This window comes from Solanum tuberosum, unplaced genomic scaffold (assembly GCF_000226075.1).
Source record: "Solanum tuberosum cultivar DM 1-3 516 R44 unplaced genomic scaffold, SolTub_3.0 scf00137, whole genome shotgun sequence".
Taxonomy (NCBI): Eukaryota; Viridiplantae; Streptophyta; class Magnoliopsida; order Solanales; family Solanaceae; genus Solanum; species Solanum tuberosum.
The window spans coordinates 644,816-665,106 of NW_006239066.1; the positions used below are offsets into that span (position 1 = coordinate 644,816).

General features: G+C 33.1%; 2 protein-coding genes across 4 annotated transcripts; one reads left to right on the forward strand and one right to left on the reverse strand.

The window, feature by feature from the left end:
- The first annotated feature begins 5,381 nt into the window (after positions 1 to 5,381).
- LOC102577630 (Why2 protein) lies at positions 5,382 to 9,619 on the forward strand. Of its 3 annotated transcripts, NM_001288464.1 has the most exon segments (9): positions 5,475 to 5,506; positions 6,404 to 6,519; positions 6,604 to 6,704; positions 6,806 to 6,898; positions 7,685 to 7,692; positions 7,695 to 7,778; positions 7,950 to 8,023; positions 8,289 to 8,377; positions 9,230 to 9,346. In NM_001288464.1, coding segments are annotated over 9 exon segments (714 nt in total).
- A 3,911-nt stretch (positions 9,620 to 13,530) lies between these two features.
- On the reverse strand, positions 13,531 to 15,121 carry LOC102581320 (LIM domain-containing protein WLIM1-like). The gene is made up of 5 exons (XM_006352025.2): positions 14,877 to 15,121; positions 14,635 to 14,731; positions 14,514 to 14,557; positions 14,336 to 14,425; positions 13,531 to 13,908 (listed from the first exon to the last, which is right to left on the reverse strand). Exons 1-5 carry the CDS (start codon positions 15,009 to 15,011, stop codon positions 13,693 to 13,695), a joined length of 582 nt encoding a protein of 193 aa, XP_006352087.1. The 5' UTR covers positions 15,012 to 15,121; the 3' UTR covers positions 13,531 to 13,692.
- Between the last annotated feature and the right edge of the window lie 5,170 nt (positions 15,122 to 20,291).

Below are 20,291 nucleotides of genomic sequence, written 5' to 3' on the forward strand. Positions count from 1 at the left end.
GAAAAACGTCCCCAGCCCGCTACAGTAACTTAGCTCTCTGGAAATTGCAATTCTGCACAGACAGGTTTTACGAAAATGGTCATAACTCTCTCATACTAACTCGGAATGAGGTGAAACCAAGTGCATTGGAAAGCTAACTCGTAGAGGTTTAATTTAATAGGTTACGGTCCTTCCAGTTCCTTGTGTGCTAAGAGATATGCCCCTTTAAAGTTGACCCTCCAAATCGCATTTTTTGCGATTTTCGAATTTTGATACGGTTGCTCTAAAATTCGGGTTAGACCCATTTCCCACTCAATTTGACCCCCTGAATAAGAATATGAAGTCGAATTTCCAAAATCATGCACGGATTTTGAGATATAAGGAAATTACAATTATAGGTGTTTCCGAAGCACATTTTCGGGCATTTTGGGGGTCGTTTCAATTATGAAGAAGATTTTAGATGGAATCTCAGAAATTCCATGGGGCATATCAATGAACATATGATGCATTCAGGAGATCTTAAAAGAGAAAGAGTTGGTGATAATACAGACTTTTAGGGAAGACAATAACCTGGCTGATTTTTTAACTAACATTGTGTATGATTTTGTAGATACTGTAATGCAATTTTTCTCTAATGAAGATATGCTAATACAAGCGAGAACAATGATTCAAGAAGACAAGCAAGGTTTGGTTGAGCTTTGGTTGTCCTTGCTTGTCTTCTTGAATTATTGTTCTCGCTTGTATTAGCATATGTTCATTAGAGAAAAAATGCATTACAGTACCTACAAAATCATACACAATGTTAGTTAAAAACATATTCTTGAAGGCATTTCTTTGATTAAGTATCCGCACCTGGTGAGAGTTTTGAAGTGTAATCTCGATACGCAATCAAGGAATGTGGGCTTAGATGTGTCCTATATGCAAGTTACTTTCTATTTGGTCTGCTACTTATCTTGAAGAAATTCCAACATGAGGTTTCTTAAATTTGTTTATTGCAAATCTGATCTATCGACTAGGTGGTGGTATCAGTCTCATTGAGACTCAATCCACTAGTTATTAGAAAAGTAAAGCAAATAACAAACATAGGAGAAAAAAAAGGAATAACAACTTAACTTAATTAGGGCGGGATCGAGAATATGGAGTCTGAACAGTGAAGTTGTGGGTTGCTGGAAAGATGGTTGAGCTGTGAGTAAGAAGATTGGAGCAGAAGCTCCCCATTTTAGCTTATCTATTAGGCTTAAAGATTTAGAATTTGAATCCGATGACATAGAAAAACAATATAGACTAGATGGATTATAAGCTAGGGTGACCGACTTACCTAAAACAATTAATTCGGCGAAGAAGCTGAAGAAGAAGATTGATCGAAGCTGCAAATTCAGCACTTTCCTAATCTGATAATGTTCCTTTTTTGTTTTGATCTTTTATTTTCGTTTTTTAACTTTTATTCATTGTCTTCTTCTCAATCTCTCCTCGGTCACTGAACTGGGTTACTGAACTCCACCTTCTCGGAATCCCATTTCAGAAAGTCAGGTCGAAGGCAAATGGGTCATTCTCTTGAGTGGGCTGGGTTGTTCCAAACCCATTTGAGAGGTGAACATATTTATTTATTTCAATAAAATGGGTGACTTTGGCCCACTTTTAATTTTAAAAAAATCAAAGCTCAGAACAAAGAAATGCCAGAATAGAAATTATGGATCAAGTTAAAAGACTATTATTAACAAAACAAACAAATACTCATAGAAAGAATTATATGACAGAAAAAGGAAACAATCACTCTCCATAGAGTGTGGTATGCTATAATTCAAGCGTATATAGACCAAGATTGGAGAAAATACCTATGATACCCTGAACTAAGATGTAGTGGTATCAGTTCTCTTAAGCTCAATCTGCACGAGTTAAGGATGAATTAAGTTATTTCTTTTTATTAAGATTGATTCAGGAGATGTACAAGTGATTAGGTGTTTTACCTTGATAAATGAAGATGGTAACAATGTTGAACTGAAGAAGTCTTCACCAAGTCGAATTCATGGTGCTCGTGAGATTTTCAAACACCCAAATGAATACCACTCAATCTTAACGTAGTTCTGTCATGTTTGATTCAAAGAGAGAACAACTTTCGGAGTTCCATGAACGACCAACGTTGAACTAAAAGGAGCGTCGTTTGGTTTCGACATTTTCTTCTTGTTTTTGGTCGTTTCAACTTGTTGATGATTGTTTTTGTTTTGGGCTTGGGTCACTTTTGGACCTAAGTCATTTGTGTTTGAACCCTCTTGTAATTCATACTTATAAATGCAAGTAAGCAAAATACTTTCATTGCATGAGATTGTTAATTCGTCATTTCACATTCAACCCTTGTGTTTTTCCCAACATGCATTGTACATGTTTCACTATAGAGACAATTAACATGCATACATATATAAACTTGGAAAACAACAACCATCACCTGCCTCAAATCAAGCCTTGGAAGCTCAATTGAACTTGAGTCTTTCCCTTGTTATGAATCTTAGCTTGTTCTTGGTCTACAACAATTAACAAACATATAATCAGACCTAAATGATCTAAAAACACTCGAATTATACTTAAATTCCAAACCCTAGGCCATCCTTATGATCATCCCACCCAAATCAAAGTTTTTTCACCATTAATATGAATGACAATGGGGGTGGGGTGGGGGGGGGGGGGGGGGGGGGTTAAGGCTATAGGGGCAGTGCAAGTTTAAGGTTGTGCGCAGCGTGGAGGGATGTGGGGTGGGTTGAAGGGGTTTTTAAAAAACTAATGTGGGCGGGGCGGATTGCGGGTCTGTGTGAATTTATGAGGATTCAAACTTAATTTTAACTTTTTACATGTCATAAGAGTCATAGAGCATTATTTAATAAAATAGGTTCTTTAAAGTTACTAAAATATTCAAGATAGTAAATGACAATGGTACAATCAAAACTAATACACTTACTTACATGCGTCCCAATTGACCTTTAAAAATTTTTTGAGTCATTTTCTATTAAATTAATACAACTTAATGAAATATAAATTTATTTTTTGTATCAAACTTAACTAGAAAAGAAAAATATTAAAAAATTTATGCGAGCGCATTCATGCTTGGCGGATCTATCCGGGATGGGGCCGGTTGATTATGAAAAAAAATTGTTATGCGGGGCGAAGCGGAACAAATTAATTTTTTTGCAGATTAAGCTTAACACGCCCCGCCCCGCCCCTGTCCCTCACCTCCCCATTGCCATCCCTAACCATTTAATCAATCAAACCCCCCCTAAGATAACTCCCATGGATTCTACGGTCTAAGAATCGAATTATCAAGGTAAGGAAGTAATTAACTTACCTTTAGTGATGATCATGATGAAAACCAGACAAAATTCACCCTAGATCGCCCTTGCTCTTCCCAAAATGTGTTTGTAAAATAATGAGCGATTTAGGAAAAATTTCTGCATAAACTACAACTTACCCTATTATAGTGTTACCAACCTGCTATAGTGGTACGGATGTGGAGGCATCACCCGCTGTGGCAGCGTGCCACCTGTTGTATGGGCTTGCACGAGATAGAAACCCAAAAATCTTTCCCAAAGTTTACATTTCGCAACACACCTTTGAACCTTGATGTTCTAAACTAACCCCTTCACGCCAAGTACTATATCGGGAGTTTTACTTACCCTAATTCACTACCGAAAAGCCCTACGGACTCCTTAACATCTTAGCTAATGAAAAAAACTAACCCACACTTAGACATTTTACCCAATCCTTTCTCGGATTGCCCTAGACTTTACCCCACTTAGATTCCATCTGAGACTAGCCTAGCCTGGAATTTTCAAGTCATTACTCCAAAAGTTTTCTTACCCAAATTCTTTCACTATTGGTTTACTCATAATGATCGGAGGGGTCGTTACAATTTATAAATCATAATTAATAATGTTTATTTAGTAAGTAGGCGTTTGAACGTGTAACTTCATCTCGTTATTTGAAATCATGAGATTGAATCAACGTTTGAACATGTAATGAAATTATGAGATGAAATTTCAAATTCTCCAAAAAGCTTGATTTGGAAATTTCACATCATTATTTGACATTTTAAAATACAAAAATTGACCCACAAGTTATATTTTGTAAGAAAAAAAATCAGAGTTTTTGGCCAAAATACATCCTTAAACTATATTCCCAACTTAAACTACATCCTTAAATTATTTTTCTTAGCAGATAACATCTCTCAATTGTTTAAAATTTGACAACTTTCATCCTTTTGTTAAAATTTGTCAAAAATTAACAAATTCTTCACAAAAACATGTACAATTCACACTACTCTCAACAAAACTTCTTAAATCACCCTCAATAAACCAATTTTGTTCATTCTATATGCATCTAAAATAAAATATTGTGATTTTTTTTTAGCAACAACGTTTTGCATTGTCTTCCTTTTAATTAGCAATTTTGTTTTTATTTACTTTTCATTTGTTTTGATATAAAAAAATTATCCGTTGAAATGTTTTCTTCTCATTAAATCTGCAAAAATTGGTGTCGATCAGAGACTTTTACCTCTAATAATGAAAAACAAAATTCGAGTACTAGAGATCAAAATTAGCTATATCTTGATTACCTCAACTATCAGTTTGCCCCAAAAAATTATTGATCTAATGTCATTTTGACTTTGCAAGGTGAAGATGGTGTAAAACTAAGCTCCAACTCCATTCAGTTGGTAAAGGAGAAGAGCAGATAATGTCTCCTCATAGACTCGCACCATCCTAACATTATTTTTTTTTAACAACAAACAAGGGTCGCAAATAAAAAATTAATTTTTGGAATCTTTTTCCAAACAAATAATAAAATTATAGTTATTTTTTTATGAGAATAGTATGAATTGTATATGTTTTTTTTTTTTATGAAATTCGCTAATTTTTTGATAAGTTTTAATAGAGGGATGGAAGTTGTTAAGTTTTAAATACTTGTAGGATGTTTTTGTTAAGAAAAATAATTTAAGGATGTAGTTTGAGTTGAGGGTATAGATTAATGATGTTTTTAGTCAAAAATTCAAAAAAAATCATCATTTTATATCAACATAATATTATGCGAGTATAACAAAGGAGCTATGAAACATTCACAAAATATGAACATGATAACATAGTTACTAATGATATTGACCAATAAAACTACTCAACAAATTAGATGTTCAAACAAAATTTCAATTTTATCCATATAATTTCATATCAATATATCATTACTTACACGCCAAACGGACCCTAAATAATACTTTCTCCGTCTCAATTTTTATAACACTTTTCGAATTTCAAATTCAAATAAATTTATCTTTGACATTAAAATGAAAAGTGACACATAAATTTGGATAGAGGAAGTAGTAATTTGTTGTTGGAGCGCGAAGTAGAATGAACCAAATAAATTGAAATTGAGAGAGTTAAGAGCACAAAGTAGAAGTTTTGTCTAAGGAAGAAGAAATAAGCAGCAGTTTGAAGGCTCTCTCCCTCCTTACTGCGACGATGTTGAAAGTTAGTCGGCTTCTGCACCCCAGGTTCTCTGCTTAAACCCCAGCTGCTCTCTCTTGTCACAAAAACAGTAGACGTTTTTCTCTAAACCCCCTGCTTAAACCCTAGCTTTTCTTTTACATATGTATAACAGTGTAACTGTCCTCATTTTCATCCTACTGTTGCTTGAATCTGTGTAACCAACTCATACTTGAATCTCTGTCTCTCTCTACTGTTGAGTTTGTATAGATGCAAAATATATACTGATTAAACAAATGAATAGATGCTAAATATAACTTAAAAGCCGATGACTCTAAAGATAGGATATACCAAGGGTGTATTTCTAATGTTTTACATGGAAAATAAGTGGGTTTCTTATTTATGTTTGAAAAATATTATCTTGATAAATACTATGGGAGGTGAATGTTGGGTGGGAATGGGGAGCTATGGGGTTTGGGGCGACTTGTACAAGTTGTTTTTTCTATTTCCACTTGTGAAGTTGTTTCATTATTTTTAAGGAATTTGTATTCATAGAGAATATATTTTTTCCAAAAAGTTTGAACAACGAAATGCACCCCATGTAAATTGTAGGAAGTTGACCATGCTTAAATTACTATGAATCTATTTAAGACCCTACTCTCATGTTATGTTATGGAGGGACAGAGAAAAATAAGTCCATATTTGTAGCAATGCTCACTGTGTAAAATGCATGGTGAGGACATTACAAACACATTTTCATCCGTTGCTCATTCACCAAGAAAATCAGGGGTCTCATTTTCAACACAATACTTCTTGATGCTGGATACTCAATAAAATACCATTGACAATGTAGGAAAAAGGAATAACTGCTTAGCATGCAGATTGTGAATAAATTTTTTTAAGTAAAGTTGATAATTTTAAAAAAAGAACCTTCCTAATATGATGTTTTTCTCTCGACACAATAGGAATCAGTTGTTGCATAAAAAATTGCCTGGAGAGTGTGTCAAAGGTTCTATCTGGCAGCATGCCATCAACACTTTTGCGGGCTTTTCTACTGTTCGACAGAATGTTGTGGCTGATGGTATGAATTTTATTTTCAGATGTTCATGAAGTCTCAGTTGTAAACTTGATGCTGTAATAATCTTTTTGTCATATCTCTTGATAGCAGGAAAACGGGAAGGTCGAGTGTTTGCTCCCTACTCAGTATTTAAAGGCAAAGCAGCACTTTCTGCTGAACCTAGGCTGCCCACATTTAATAGACTGGATGTATGATCTTTATTACCTTTTTAAATAGAATTAGAAACTGGAGTTGCCTCTCTTCGTGATGTTGAAATGATGCATCCACTCATCCATTCTTCTTATTACAGTCTGGAGGTGTTAAACTCAATCGCCGAGGTGTCATTATGTTGACATTCTGGCCATCTGTTGGTGAGCGCAAATATGACTGGGAAAAGAGGCAGGTAATGTGCTTATACGGTTCTCTCTTATTATTGAGTACCACCAGCATGGTAGGAAACAAGTTTAGATCTTTATTTGTCCCCGAAAAGCTCTTCACATCACTATGCTGAGGGATTCTCGCAAGTGTTACAGCTAATTTTTTCTACATTTATGAGATAAAAGAAGAGGGAAATTGTGGCAAGTAACATCCACTGGTGCCTAGCTTGCAAAGACTGGAGATGAGCAACTTATTCCTTTTCATCCTCAATAGTTCCTCCCTATCAACAGACTTCCATACTTTATAATCTGTGCTGAACAAATTCAATCTGAACTTGCACATAACGACAGATATTAAGATACAGCAGGATATTATTTTCTTCTTTAAGAAGTTCCTGTCAGCTTTTAATTCTCTTCAAGGCTGTAAAGTTTTTGTTCTTCTTTGATGGTATATGAGCAGATTCCTAAGTTTTGACAGGATTGATTGGTCATGTTTGGATGCTTAGTACTTGGTCCTAGCATGAGCCACCAACTTATAGGTCTATAATACGCTTGAGAGATGGTACTTTCATAACTAGGTGAAGAAATTGCTTGTATCTTTCTTGTTAATGTTGTTTTGCTGCTTGGTTTTTCTTTAGAGTTATTAGTCATCTATAAATCTGTCTATTTTTCTTTCTTAAGTGTCCATCTGGATGTTAAATAAATATCCATCTCTATGTTTGTTTCACCACTCTCTCTTGCTCTTTCTTTTCTTGCACATGTTCACAAATTTGATGTACGATTTGACTGACAGATGACTCAACATATTGCAGTTGTTTGCTTATCAGCAACAGAGGTTGGATCATTGATAAGTATGGGGACCAGAGATTCTTCTGAATTCTTTCATGATCCTTCAATGCTGTCTAGGTTGATTTGCTGATACAGTTCTTGGCTATGGGCTATCTTTTAGTGTACATGTTTACATGCACTCACACACACACACACACACTTTTTAGTACAGAATCCTTGCATCCTACTCATTATTAGTTTCTCTTTATTCTCATCACTGTATAACTAAGCAGATGTTTTATGTTACAGTAATGCTGGTCAAGTTAGAAAGAGTTTGTCAATTAAGCCAAATGCTGATGGCAGTGGTTATTTCATTTCATTGAGTAAGTATCAGTCTATATGTTCACCTTTTTCAAAATTTTGCTTCCAACCAATAAGATGCATCACAATTTGTTCTGTAGTGATAGCTGTCCATGTTAAGGATCAATGATATGCTTAAAAGTAACTGTTTTCGCGATATGTTAAAACAATGATATATATGTTTCATCCTGTTCTTGTATGGCCTCTGGGTGTGTTTCTTTCGTAATTTGGCAAGCCATGTATTAGTGCACGTACTAATTGCAGCATTTGATTTTGCCCTTTATGCAGGTGTTGTCAACAATAATCTCAAAACCAATGATCGTTTTACTGTTCCTGTCACTACTGCCGAATTTGCTGTTATGCGAACAGCTTTCAGTGTACGATCTACTAATATGTTTCTGTTGTAAAAGAAATTATGCTTCTATTCAATTAGTTTTCCTAAGCACCCTGCTTTCTTATTACTTTGAGATGCTTCTGTTACCTGTTCTTATCCTAGCTCTGACTTCGTTAGTGAAATTTAATTGATGGTGAATGAACATTTTATATCAGGAAATGGAGCTGTGAGTAAGAAGTAAAACTTGTTGTCAGAACCTCATACATCACCAATATCTAGTGATTGTATTGTTTATTAAGAAAACATTTTGCCTTTACCTGGAAATGAAAATGCGTACAATCTTTTGAATTTGGCAATGAATGAACCTTATATGGCGGTCAATGGTGTGAATGCATTTGTTTTGAGAATTTGGTACATATTATCAAAACTTAGTTTCCCAAACAATTTTTTTTCAGGTTATTGATAGAATTTGGTCTATTTTTAGGGTCCTTTCTTAATTATTCTAACCTTTTTGACTTGTATGATTGAAACTGCTTAGTGTTATTTCTTTTTAGTTTACCCACAAGGTCCCTAGTTGTATTGGAAGATTGGGTGTTGTTTGTAGAAAAGGGCATCTTTTTGTAAGGTTTTCCACTTTTTAGTACAGTTCTTGAACACGAGCGTGTTTAACCCTTTAGTTAATAAAATTTCATTACTTCATTAAAAAATGATTAAACTGCTTAGTGCTTACAAGATGTGTACCTGCAGTTACATTGTTGTACAAAGTAATCACCAAGTAGAATGTCCTATACTGTTATGTGCCTAATACAAATATTTCTCCAGTAAGTTGCAGCTTCATTTTGACTTTGTCTGTGGTTCTCATTGTCTATTAATAATTTTGGTCTTCTAACTGTAGTTTGCGTTGCCTCACATCATGGGATGGGATCGCTTCACTAATCGGCCTTCAGAAAGCATCTCTCAAAGTCCCTCAAAGGTGGTTCCACAACTAATGGAGGCGGAGTGGGATAGATGAGAGTTTGTGTTTATTGTGTAGTAATCTCATTGTAGCATGAACTATGTTCTCTTTTGGTTGTGAAAGGAACTTGCTTGCCTAGTTAAATTTTTGTCCAGGTGCAATGTAAACTTAGAAGCTATCTGGTTCTCTTGCATCACAGGTTGATTTTGTCGTATTGCTCTAAACTTCAAAAATGTATTTTCGGATTTGAAGCTTCAGAGAGTATATGTTATGTAGTGTTGATCAATCAATTATATTCTGTTAAAATGGAGCAAGTAATGTCTCAAGTTATTTTGGCTTTCTATTCTATGTGGGATTATAAATATCTTTTAATGAATTGTGCCATATGTTCATGCTTCTACTGATGGATTGGGATGACAATATTGCAGTGTGGGTTGGTGGTTATACTTCTTACTAGTTTTTCGACATGTGCGTTGCACGTGATTACCAATTTAGAAAATATATGTATAGTAAATAGTATTGCTTATTTAAGCGAAGATATGAATAATAAGCTTTGCACAAAATAATATTGTCGATTTTTTGTGAATGCTCAATGTGGATCATCATTTATATCTCTTATTCACGCGAACTATGAAGATGGTCAACGAGAATTTTTATTAGTTAAATGCAATAATGCATATAGTATTTCAATTTACTGAGGTTCAATCATGTAATTGGTCGTATCTCAATAATATTACCTTATAGATGATATTTGTTGTGTATTTTTCTTGTCATCTAACCAGATGTGTTTGCACGTGTATTTCACGTTAAACTGTTTGGATGTCATATGAACATGTGAAAAGAACAATTACATTTTATTTTAGAACTAATTTTTGTATATTAATTTTTATTTTATATGTTATAACATAATCAATGACGTTCTTGTTGTTGGCTCTCATATTTTACTTCTCGATTGACTGTGTAAATAAATCAAAGCTAGTTATCTGACTGTCTATAGTTAACTGAGAAAGGCTTCCTCTTTTTTTTTTTTACCGGAAAAGCTAAAAACTGAAATTAAAGAATAAATTATATCTGTGAAATCCTATATATAATCACATGTTTATCTACACCTAACAAAGATGTAGTTCATATACTTGTAAACAATTTTCAATTTATTCAATCAAGCATGATTCGTTCAAGGAAAAATAACAACACCGTGTTATCACATATATAGGGGCGGTATAATAATATGAAAAATTATTGATAAAAAATTAAGATAAAAAAGATGAAAGATAGAAATAGTTAATGTAATAACTATGATAATTCATAATCATATAACTAATGAATGTTAAAAAGTGTGAATAACATATTTAAATGATTCATATATATTCACATATTTTCGCATTGGTTGTGAGTTTTTATTTTATTTTTAAAAGAACTCGAAATAATTTAAAATAATATATTTTGATGTTAGAAGATCTTGTTAACTTGATAATACATTTGTGACATATATAATACTTTAGTTTAAATTAAAATACCTACCCAAATATATATATATATATATACATACATAAGTCATATGAATTTTTCTTCGTCTAAAATATTGTAATATTAAGAAATAGTAAATAAGTAAAACAAAAGGGCAATGTTTATATAGTAATGACTAATTTGAAGCAAACTTCATAACATTCTAAATCATATAAGTAACATTGATAAATAAAGTCATTATGTTGTATTGAGTATCAAAAAAATAAATTGTGACAATTCTCTAACTCTTGAGAAGTTTAATAATTTTGAAAAAAGATGTTCAGAAGTTTATATTTACATCACAAGAGAAATTGTTAAAAAATACAAATGAATTTAGACTATATCATGTTACCTTCATATTGGAACATTACATACTAATGTGTATATTAGGCAAATTGATGACCTTTTGGTAGTACCAATCAAGAAGTTCATCAGTCAACAACTCCGAGGAGAGAAAACAAGGCAGTTCACTCAAACATTAAAGATCACTATCAAAAGGGGAGGTAAAGACAACCGTATTTTGACAATAATAATGACCATTTGTTCCTTCACAAACTGTTAAAAAATAGGAGAGAAGGTGAAGATACAAAATGCAACGTAGTGACACCTGAGAAATATTGAGTGAAGGGAAAGGACCGATGGTTTCATGTAATCCTCAAGATAAAATTTCTCCTCTTTTTGCTTAATTCTTCTATTGTTGGTAGAACATTGAAGCATATCATCAAATGAGAGTTAACACCACAATCATGCACTTAGTAAGTTACAAATGGACCACAATTAGCAACTGATTTAATTTTGATATGATAAAATTATTGCAGAAAAGGCAGCACTAGACTGTCATACAACTAATGGCACAAGTAATACACCGACAAAAATGTACATTTTCTGTTTTCACCAAAAAGAAATCTTTCTTTCCACTCACAACTCGACAGTAATCAACATATACTAAGAGCAAAGGCATCACTTACAACCTTGTTCGAACTCACTCAATGACAATAAATCACACGAAATATTTTAAAATGCACGAAGACGAAAAGTAGAAGATTACAAAAAAATTGTGGTTTAAAAAAAAAGAGAGGACGCCTCTCTATTTATAGTCAACAAAGGGTGGTATGAGCAAGTATTTTTTTTTGTGTCTTATCTGAAAAGTCATGACCTTTTGAGAAGTCACAACACTTTGGAAAAGTCACAACTTATCGAAAAATCACAACCCTTCGAAAAAAGTCACAACTTATCAGAAAAGTCACAACTCATCAAAAAAGTCACAACCTAAGTTAGGCTATTATAGTAATTTAACATTCAAGTTAGGAGTTCATGCTTTTAAGGTAATAATATAATATAATATATAAAAGATATAGATATATTTGCAATAACAAAAATATTTATCCCATAAAAATTAGCTATTAAATAAATAATAAATATTAAACTATACAAACTTCACATGGTGTTATTATAAGTCATATGATCTTTTCTTTGTCTAAAATACTAAAATATTAAGAAATAATAAATCAGTAAAATAAAAGTGCAATGTTTTTATAGTAATAACTATTTTGAAGAAAACTTCATAACAATCTAAATCACATAAGTAGCATTGATAAATAAAGTCATTCTTTTGTATTGAGCATCAAAAAGACAAATCATGATAATTCTCTAACTCTTGAGAAGTTTAATAATTTAGGAAAAAGATATTTAGAAGCATTTATCTACATCACAATAGAAATTGTTAAAAAAAAAAGTGAATTTAGACTACAACATGTTAACTTCATATATTGGAACATTACATACTAATGTATATATTAAGCAAAAAAATAATTATTATATCATCAGAATTATTTTCCTCAACTACTCCAGGTTAAGAAATATACCCTCTTAAGATAGACCAATTTACCTCATCAGAATAGTTGTACCTTATATTCCGCTAAAATTCGAACTCACTCAACGACAATAAATGACACGAAATTTTTTAAAAATGCAAGAAGAAGAAGAGTAGAAGATTAAAAAGAATTGTGGTTGAAAAATGAGAGCAAGCCCCTGTATTTATAGTCAACAAAGGATAGTATGAACAAACATTTTTCATGTCTTATCTGAAAAGTCATGACCTTTTCGAGAAGTCACAACCCCTTGGAAAAGTCATACCTTATTAAAAAGTCACAACTCTTTGAAAAAGTCACAACTCATCGAAAAATCACAACCCTTTGAAAATAGGCATAACTTATAAAAAAAGTCACAACTTATCGGAAAAGTCACAACTCATCGAATAATCACAATCCTTTGAAAAATGAGAACAAGCCCTTGTATTTATAGTCAACAAAGAATAGTATGAACACACATTTTTCGTGTCTTATCTGAAAAGTCATGACCTTTCTGAGAAGTCACAACCCCTTGGAAAAGACACCTTATTGAAAAGTCACAACTTTTTGGAAAAGTCACAACTCATCGAAAATCACAACCCTTTGAAAATAGGCACAACTTATCGAAAAAGTCACAACTCATCGAATAATCACAACCCTTTGAAAAAAAGTCACAACTCATCGGAAAAGTCACAACTTAAGTTAGGGATATTATAGTAATTTAACATTCAAGTTAGGAGTTCATGTTTTTAAAATAATATAGAATATAGATAAGAAACAAATTAACCCTTCTTTGATCCTAAAAATTCAAATAAATGAAGAAGATGATTATTTTCTTTACAATGTTGTGGCAGAATATTTTAAAACACCATCTATATTTTACAATTTACAAAAATCCATAAGAATATACAACCAAAGTGGATAGAGATAACTGAAATATACTCCATAAGAATGAACAAAATTAAAGATAATGGAGATGAAGCTAAGGTTGACATAGCAAAGGATGGGGAGAAGTGAAAGAGATCGAGGCGATGAACATAAATGAGTTTACGATTCCATGGCAATATGGGGCGGAAGTGCAGGTTCTATTTCATGATCAATCTCAAGTTGACTGTAATTGCCTTTCTCTTTGAAGAGTTGAATGTGATGATGCTTGCAATAAAGTGTTCCTTCATGTGCAATGTAGTTTGATGGACTTATAGTACAACCTCCATGAGTGCATTTGAAGCAAGTCTTGTGGTATGCTGCTCCATTCACAGTAACCTTATGTAACACAAACAAACATATTCAATGACATCTATATTTATAATAAAGGGAAAAAGGATAATTATACCCCGAACTATCGTAAATGATATACAGATATCCTCCGTCATACTTTTGGGATATTGGTGCCCCTGCCGTCCAAAAACTAGAACATACATATCTTTTATACTAACGGACATACACGTGTCATAATCTTATTCATCGACCCAACATTTATTAAATATCTGATCGACGGATAAGATTGCGCCACATGTCCCTATTTAGTTTTCCGTTAGAGTGAAGGGCATATATGCTCTAGTTTTTGGACGGTAGGGGCACCAATGTCCAAAAGTATGACGAAGGGTATTTGCATACCATTTACGATAGTTCGGGATATATTTGTTCTTTTTTCCCTATAATAAATGAATGTATATATATTGGTTATTACCTTCTCAATGGGATATACAGTTTTAGTGCAGCACACACATTTTTCTCTGGTGCCTGCGAATAAACTTGAGACTTTGGCGCCAGTACCATTCTGTGTTTTACATGACAAAGTTGAAATAAATTATAAAGCAGAATGACTGATTATATATACAAGAAATTAAATGCATTCAAAACATTACCTCGTTATCCACAGATTTTTCTGGCTTTGTGATCTTTGGAGTTCCTGGTAAAAGACAAGTTGATCAAATACTTTAATTATATACAATTATTTCTATTTTTGTATGTATTTCTTCGTTATACCTTCAAAACTCTTGTCCAAACTGCCAGTTCTCTTAAAAAGCTGATCAAAATGAGGCCTGCAGTATATTACTCCTTCAAAGGAATTGAAATTGCTGAGCTGAAATAAGTAAAGAAAAATAATAGTTAGATGTCTCAACTGCGGTATGCATCATATTTGTTTGTCAAAAGAAAAAGAGAGAAAGATTATGTAAAAGCAATAGATTAGTATGAGCCTTTTGCATACAAAGATGGATGATATATACCTTGAGAGTACTTTTACAATGGTAGCACCTGAAACAGGCTTTGTGATAAATGCGATTATCAGCAGCAAGACGATCCACTAGATATACCGTTTTATCACAAGCATTACACTTTTGTGTTGTTCCAGCAAATGTCATCGTAATTAGATTATTGTTTTTGACGAAAAGAGTTGAAGACAGAGAACAGATATCGGAGGATGAAATCAATTTTCTTTCCCTCTGTTCTCTTCCCAAACTCCTCTCTCTCTCTGTCTCGCTCGCTCCTTCTCTCTCTATCTCTTGCTAAACTTGATTATTATCAAAGAGCTTAAATAAATTTTGGACTAATGAAATATGTTTGTAGATTCATAGTAATTTACGGGCCATGATAGATATTCCATCATTTTCTCATTAATTATCTCCTTATACCAAGCTCTTCCACTCCCATAATAAAAATTGTTAGAAGTAGATGACCATAGTACAAAAAAAACACACAAATCCAAAACTCGCCTTAAAAGGATAAGCGGTTATTGTAAATATATTGTAGAGTCTAGAATAGAACCCATACTATCTCCTAATTGTAGAATGATATCCTACAATTACTCTCTTGAATTAATTTTTTCTAATAATTAATAAACTTACAAAGACTCCAACAAAATCGAGTTATCCCTAATTTCAAATTTTAAATTCGATCAAAATGTGGTGCAAAAATTGGCTAGGAATCATAGTTCTTTGGCTACTGTTGATGGAGTCTCAAAGCTGCATGGTATATGTACTAATGAGTTTGGGACTGATACGTTCGTAGATTCAACTCCTAAATCTACTTTGATTGGTGAGGAGGTAGTAAAAGAGGGTGCGGACCATCAAGTAATACCTGAAGCTTCAATTTTACCAAATGAAAATTCCATTGAGAATGATTTGTAGCTTGGAAATCGAGGTGATATGAGCACAAGTTCAGGTGATAGAGCTTTTTGTACACCTATAAAAACAACACAACATCAGAGGTCGAAGAATCCAAATTTGACGTAGCAAGTCGATGTTTCTGGCATTGGAAATTTTAATCACGAATCTTTAAATAAGGTCCCCCAACATGTTGAAAAATCGGTACATCAAGCCAAGAAAATTGTAGTTTCAACTGCTATGAATACGAATGAGGACGTTGATGACTCATTAGCAATAATGCTGGACAAGGATTTGAACAAAGGGAGAGGAACTTGCAGCAAAGAGAACTGGAACATGGTTATACATAGGAAGGCATCATCTAATGTTTCTCCAGGTTCGCGAAGTAATTCATCAAATGACCTATTATGCTCGAATAGTTTTGATGCTTTCTTGAAGGATACCAGAAATGATGGTAATGTTATGGCTCCAACATTACACATTTCTAATCCTGAAGTAAATAAGATTATTCAAGAATGTGAGGTTGCCATGGCACTCAAATCCAATTTAGCGATCAAGCCACCCATAGTCACTTTGAACACCTTAGCTCACGAGGTCCCTTCCCAATCTTTGGAGTCGTTTAGGGAACTTCAAGGTGAATCTGGACAACTCATTTTGTCCAAAGGGAATGACAAAGATTTGGTGAAAGGTATGTCATCACTTTCTCAAGCTAATCTCACAAATAATTTGATTATTTCAAAGGAAAATCAGGGGGAGAGGAGTGCTCCTAGGTGGGCTGATTTGATTGATGAACAAGTGCAGGTCTCACCTCCTATTTTGAATGGAAATTTAAGTCCACAAGCTTTAGAATTTGTGCCTAAAAGTGTGATTGCAAAGAAGAATGAAGTAGAGGCCTTAGCATCATGAGTTAATCCCACTAATGCTTATGATATTGATTTGGGCAATAATTCTTTTGATGAGGATGAGGAAGATAATATACTACACGAATGTTTTGATAAAGTGGCTAGGGATGGGGATATCTCACCTAGGCATCAAAGAAGTGGAAGTAACAAAAGCAAAAGAAAGACACATGGTAGGCAACACAGTTGGGATGGTAAAGTGTCCGGGGAGTTTGTTCCAAGGCAACTACCTATGCGACTGGCAAAGCAAAATCATATGACAGTGTCAACAGATTTAACAAGTTCCAATCAACCCAAGAAAAAGTGATGAACTATCAAGTGTTGTTGGACAGATTTGAAGAAGAAGACAAAAGGAAAATACTTTAGGTTACTTTAGACGGGCAACCTATTTTTTTTAATTCATACATTTGTAAAAGGAAGGTTGAGGTTGATAACACAACTTTCTTCTTGGCTTTTATATTTTTGCATTATTTAAGTATCATCATTTGTAATATCATCATAGAGTATGTTACTAACTTAATGATGGTCGTAAAATACCTAGTTCTCTCTAGTGCTTATTTTCTTCATGCTTGTTAATTAGTAGAGATTCATAACCTTATTAGGAATGGAAAGGTAAGGCCTAGCCCCCCTTGCTTGTACTTATCCCTATTGAGGATTTTTATATTTTTATATTTGAGTGTCTAGTGGTATATTTTTTTTTAAAAAGTTTTAAATTTGAAAAGTGGTGGTTTTCATCGAAAACCTAATCTTATAGTCTATTCCAAGTAAATCAATATAGAATAACACATGTTGTGATTAAGAAAATATGTTGTCAATAAATTAACTTAATTAGAGAAAATCATAGATAAGAAGTTTAGCTACACATGTTCATACTTAGAAACAAAAGCCTATACTAAAAAAAAATATTCATCGTAATAAAAATTAGTATGTGTATAGAAAAATTCCTACATCTCTACTAGTGGGAGTTAGTAGGTGTTATCTTTGGGTTCCAGGGTAAGAATTGGCTTACCTACTGATGGGAGTTAGTAGGCATTATCATGATCTGAGTTTTTGGATTGTAACAGACATTTTGCTATAGAATTTGTAATGCTCTTTGGATGAAGTTGACAAATCTGTAGCAAAAAAGCAATGTATCAAATTCCACCCAACCCGTGAGCTTTCACTCTGCTTCAATCAAGCATTTGGAATCCAAAATGAATCATATCTCGGATCAAATGAATCCAAAAGACAAAGGTACGCTCCTAAATGACACCCTCCCAAATCCTAAAAATAATGACCATTGTATGACAATAGTCACTAGAAGCATAAAAATGCTTAATGATGTGAATGTTGAACCCAATCAGGTTGTGATTGAAAAAAGTGATGATGGGACGAAGTTGGAAGTACCTACGCCATGTTTGGCGGATGATCTTGTGAATGATGAGAATGCATGTGGGGAAGAAGAAAGAAGTATGAGCCTCCTAGTGTGGTGGTTGATGTTAAGGGAAACAAAGGGGATAAAACCGCTAAGGGTGATGCGCCTAAGTGTCCCCCGCCATATCCTCAAAGACGGTTCAAGTCAAGAAAAAAGAAGACTACCAATTCAAAAAAATTATTTATTTATTTAACAAGTTGTATGTGAACATACCTCTAGTTGATGCTCTCTTACAAATGCTTGGGTATGCAAAATTCATGAAAGAGTTGTTGAAGAAGAAACGTGTGATTGATGTGGGCACGGTTGAGATGTCCCACCACAGTAGTGTTGTGATGACAAGCAATCTAGCTCTGAAGAGAAAAGATTTGAGAGCATTTAAAATTTCGTGCACCGTCGGGGGTGTACCTATTCAACAAAGTCTTGTGTGACCTTGGGAAAAGTATCAACTTGGTGCCCTTAGCGATTTGCAAAGATCATAAACAAACTTTGTTTTATTAATATGAAAAAAATAATTAATTTTTTGAACAAGGAAATAAATAATTTTTCTTATAATTTTTTTTGAATAAGGATCACTGAATTCGAGAAGGACTGCATACGTATCTCATTGAAGTGAGAATTAAATGTGTATAGTTCGCGAAGATCATATTGTTTTTTTAATAAGAAGTAGAAACTCTTTTTTTATTTTGCTTTTCTGAACAAGGAAGTAAAATGATTCTTCTTTTTTTAAAAAAAATATTTTAAAGAAGGATCACTAAATCCGAGGAGGGATCTCTAGTATCTCATCAAAGTGAGAATCAAGTGTGCATAGTTCGTGAACCTCTTAAACAAATATTTTTTTAATAAGAAATAGAAACTCTTTTTTTAGGCTCTTTCGAACAAGGAAATAAAACTTTCTAGTCCTCCTTTTAAAGTTTTTTAAATAAGATTAATTAAACTTGGGAGGGATGCCTATGTATTTCATCGATGTGAGAATCAAGTGTGCATGATTCATGAAGCTTCTGTAAAAATATTTGACCTTTTGAAAAATTTCTTTAATTTCGGACATGTTATTGCAAAAAAAAACGCTACAACCAAACTCTTTGAGATTTGACCAAAAAATGAGAATATTCTCTCTTTTTATCATTTAATTAATTTATTCTAAAGTCAATCAACATTAAAATAAAGTCTTTCAAATAATATAACAAATAACACAATAGTCATGAACATGTTGATCTAAAAAATGATTCATGTCCTAGATGAATCCGATCCCTATATTGAGTCGCACTAAATCAAATGGACATGATGGAAATAAAGTAGAGCCTATAATGATTAACCATGCCATGAGTCTCATTCCGTTAGATTTAACATCCTTTTGGAATAGGCGTCTAAACTGGCTATAAAATAATTGGACAATTTGAGTTGAAAAGGGACAACTTACTAGTAGTGCTTTCTCACTTCACTATTTGTTCTCTCCATCCTAAAATATGTGTGACTATAAAAATCCTTTCCGGATTCGTAATTATATCTTTGATATCTCAAAGAAAAGTTTGGGAGCACAATCACACTTCTAAGTACACAATGTGTGTTAAGTGTCTGCCAAAAAACTCCGATAGGCGCATGAGAATACAGTTTAATATTACAATTCAAACAATATCAAAGTAGTAAATAAGTAGGCATGTAGCACATTAAACCAAACTATACAAAATAATTAAATAAATTAATAAAATTCATAAACAAAGTCAATATTTAGAAGCTTGAGTTCTAATTATTCTTAGCAGACTCTTCATCTGTCACACTTCTTTTTTTTTTTCTGCTAAAAGAATGAAGTTTAAAATAATTTTATTCAATTAAATTGATTATTTTGAAAATATATTATTTTATTTAGAATTTCCACTTGGAATTGAGATTTGAATCTCAAGTAACCTTATTTGAATCTCTAATAAAAAATTACTCTATTTTTATCGGTCTACGAACTAGAAATTCAGGTAAGAAATTAGGTTAACGAAAGTGAAGGTATCAGACAACTCTCGAGTGCCGTGATTTTAGAACAATCACTTATATATTTGGCTTCACTTAATTTTTAGATATATTATGCTTATGCGACTAGAAAGTAGAAATTATTTATGTCTCGCCTTCTTTGATTCATTTTAAACATGTTTAAACTATCTTATTTGTATTAAGGGATAAGGGTCTGAAAAATATCCAACTTTGGTCGGATTTGCTGTTGCGATACTAAACTTTCATGAG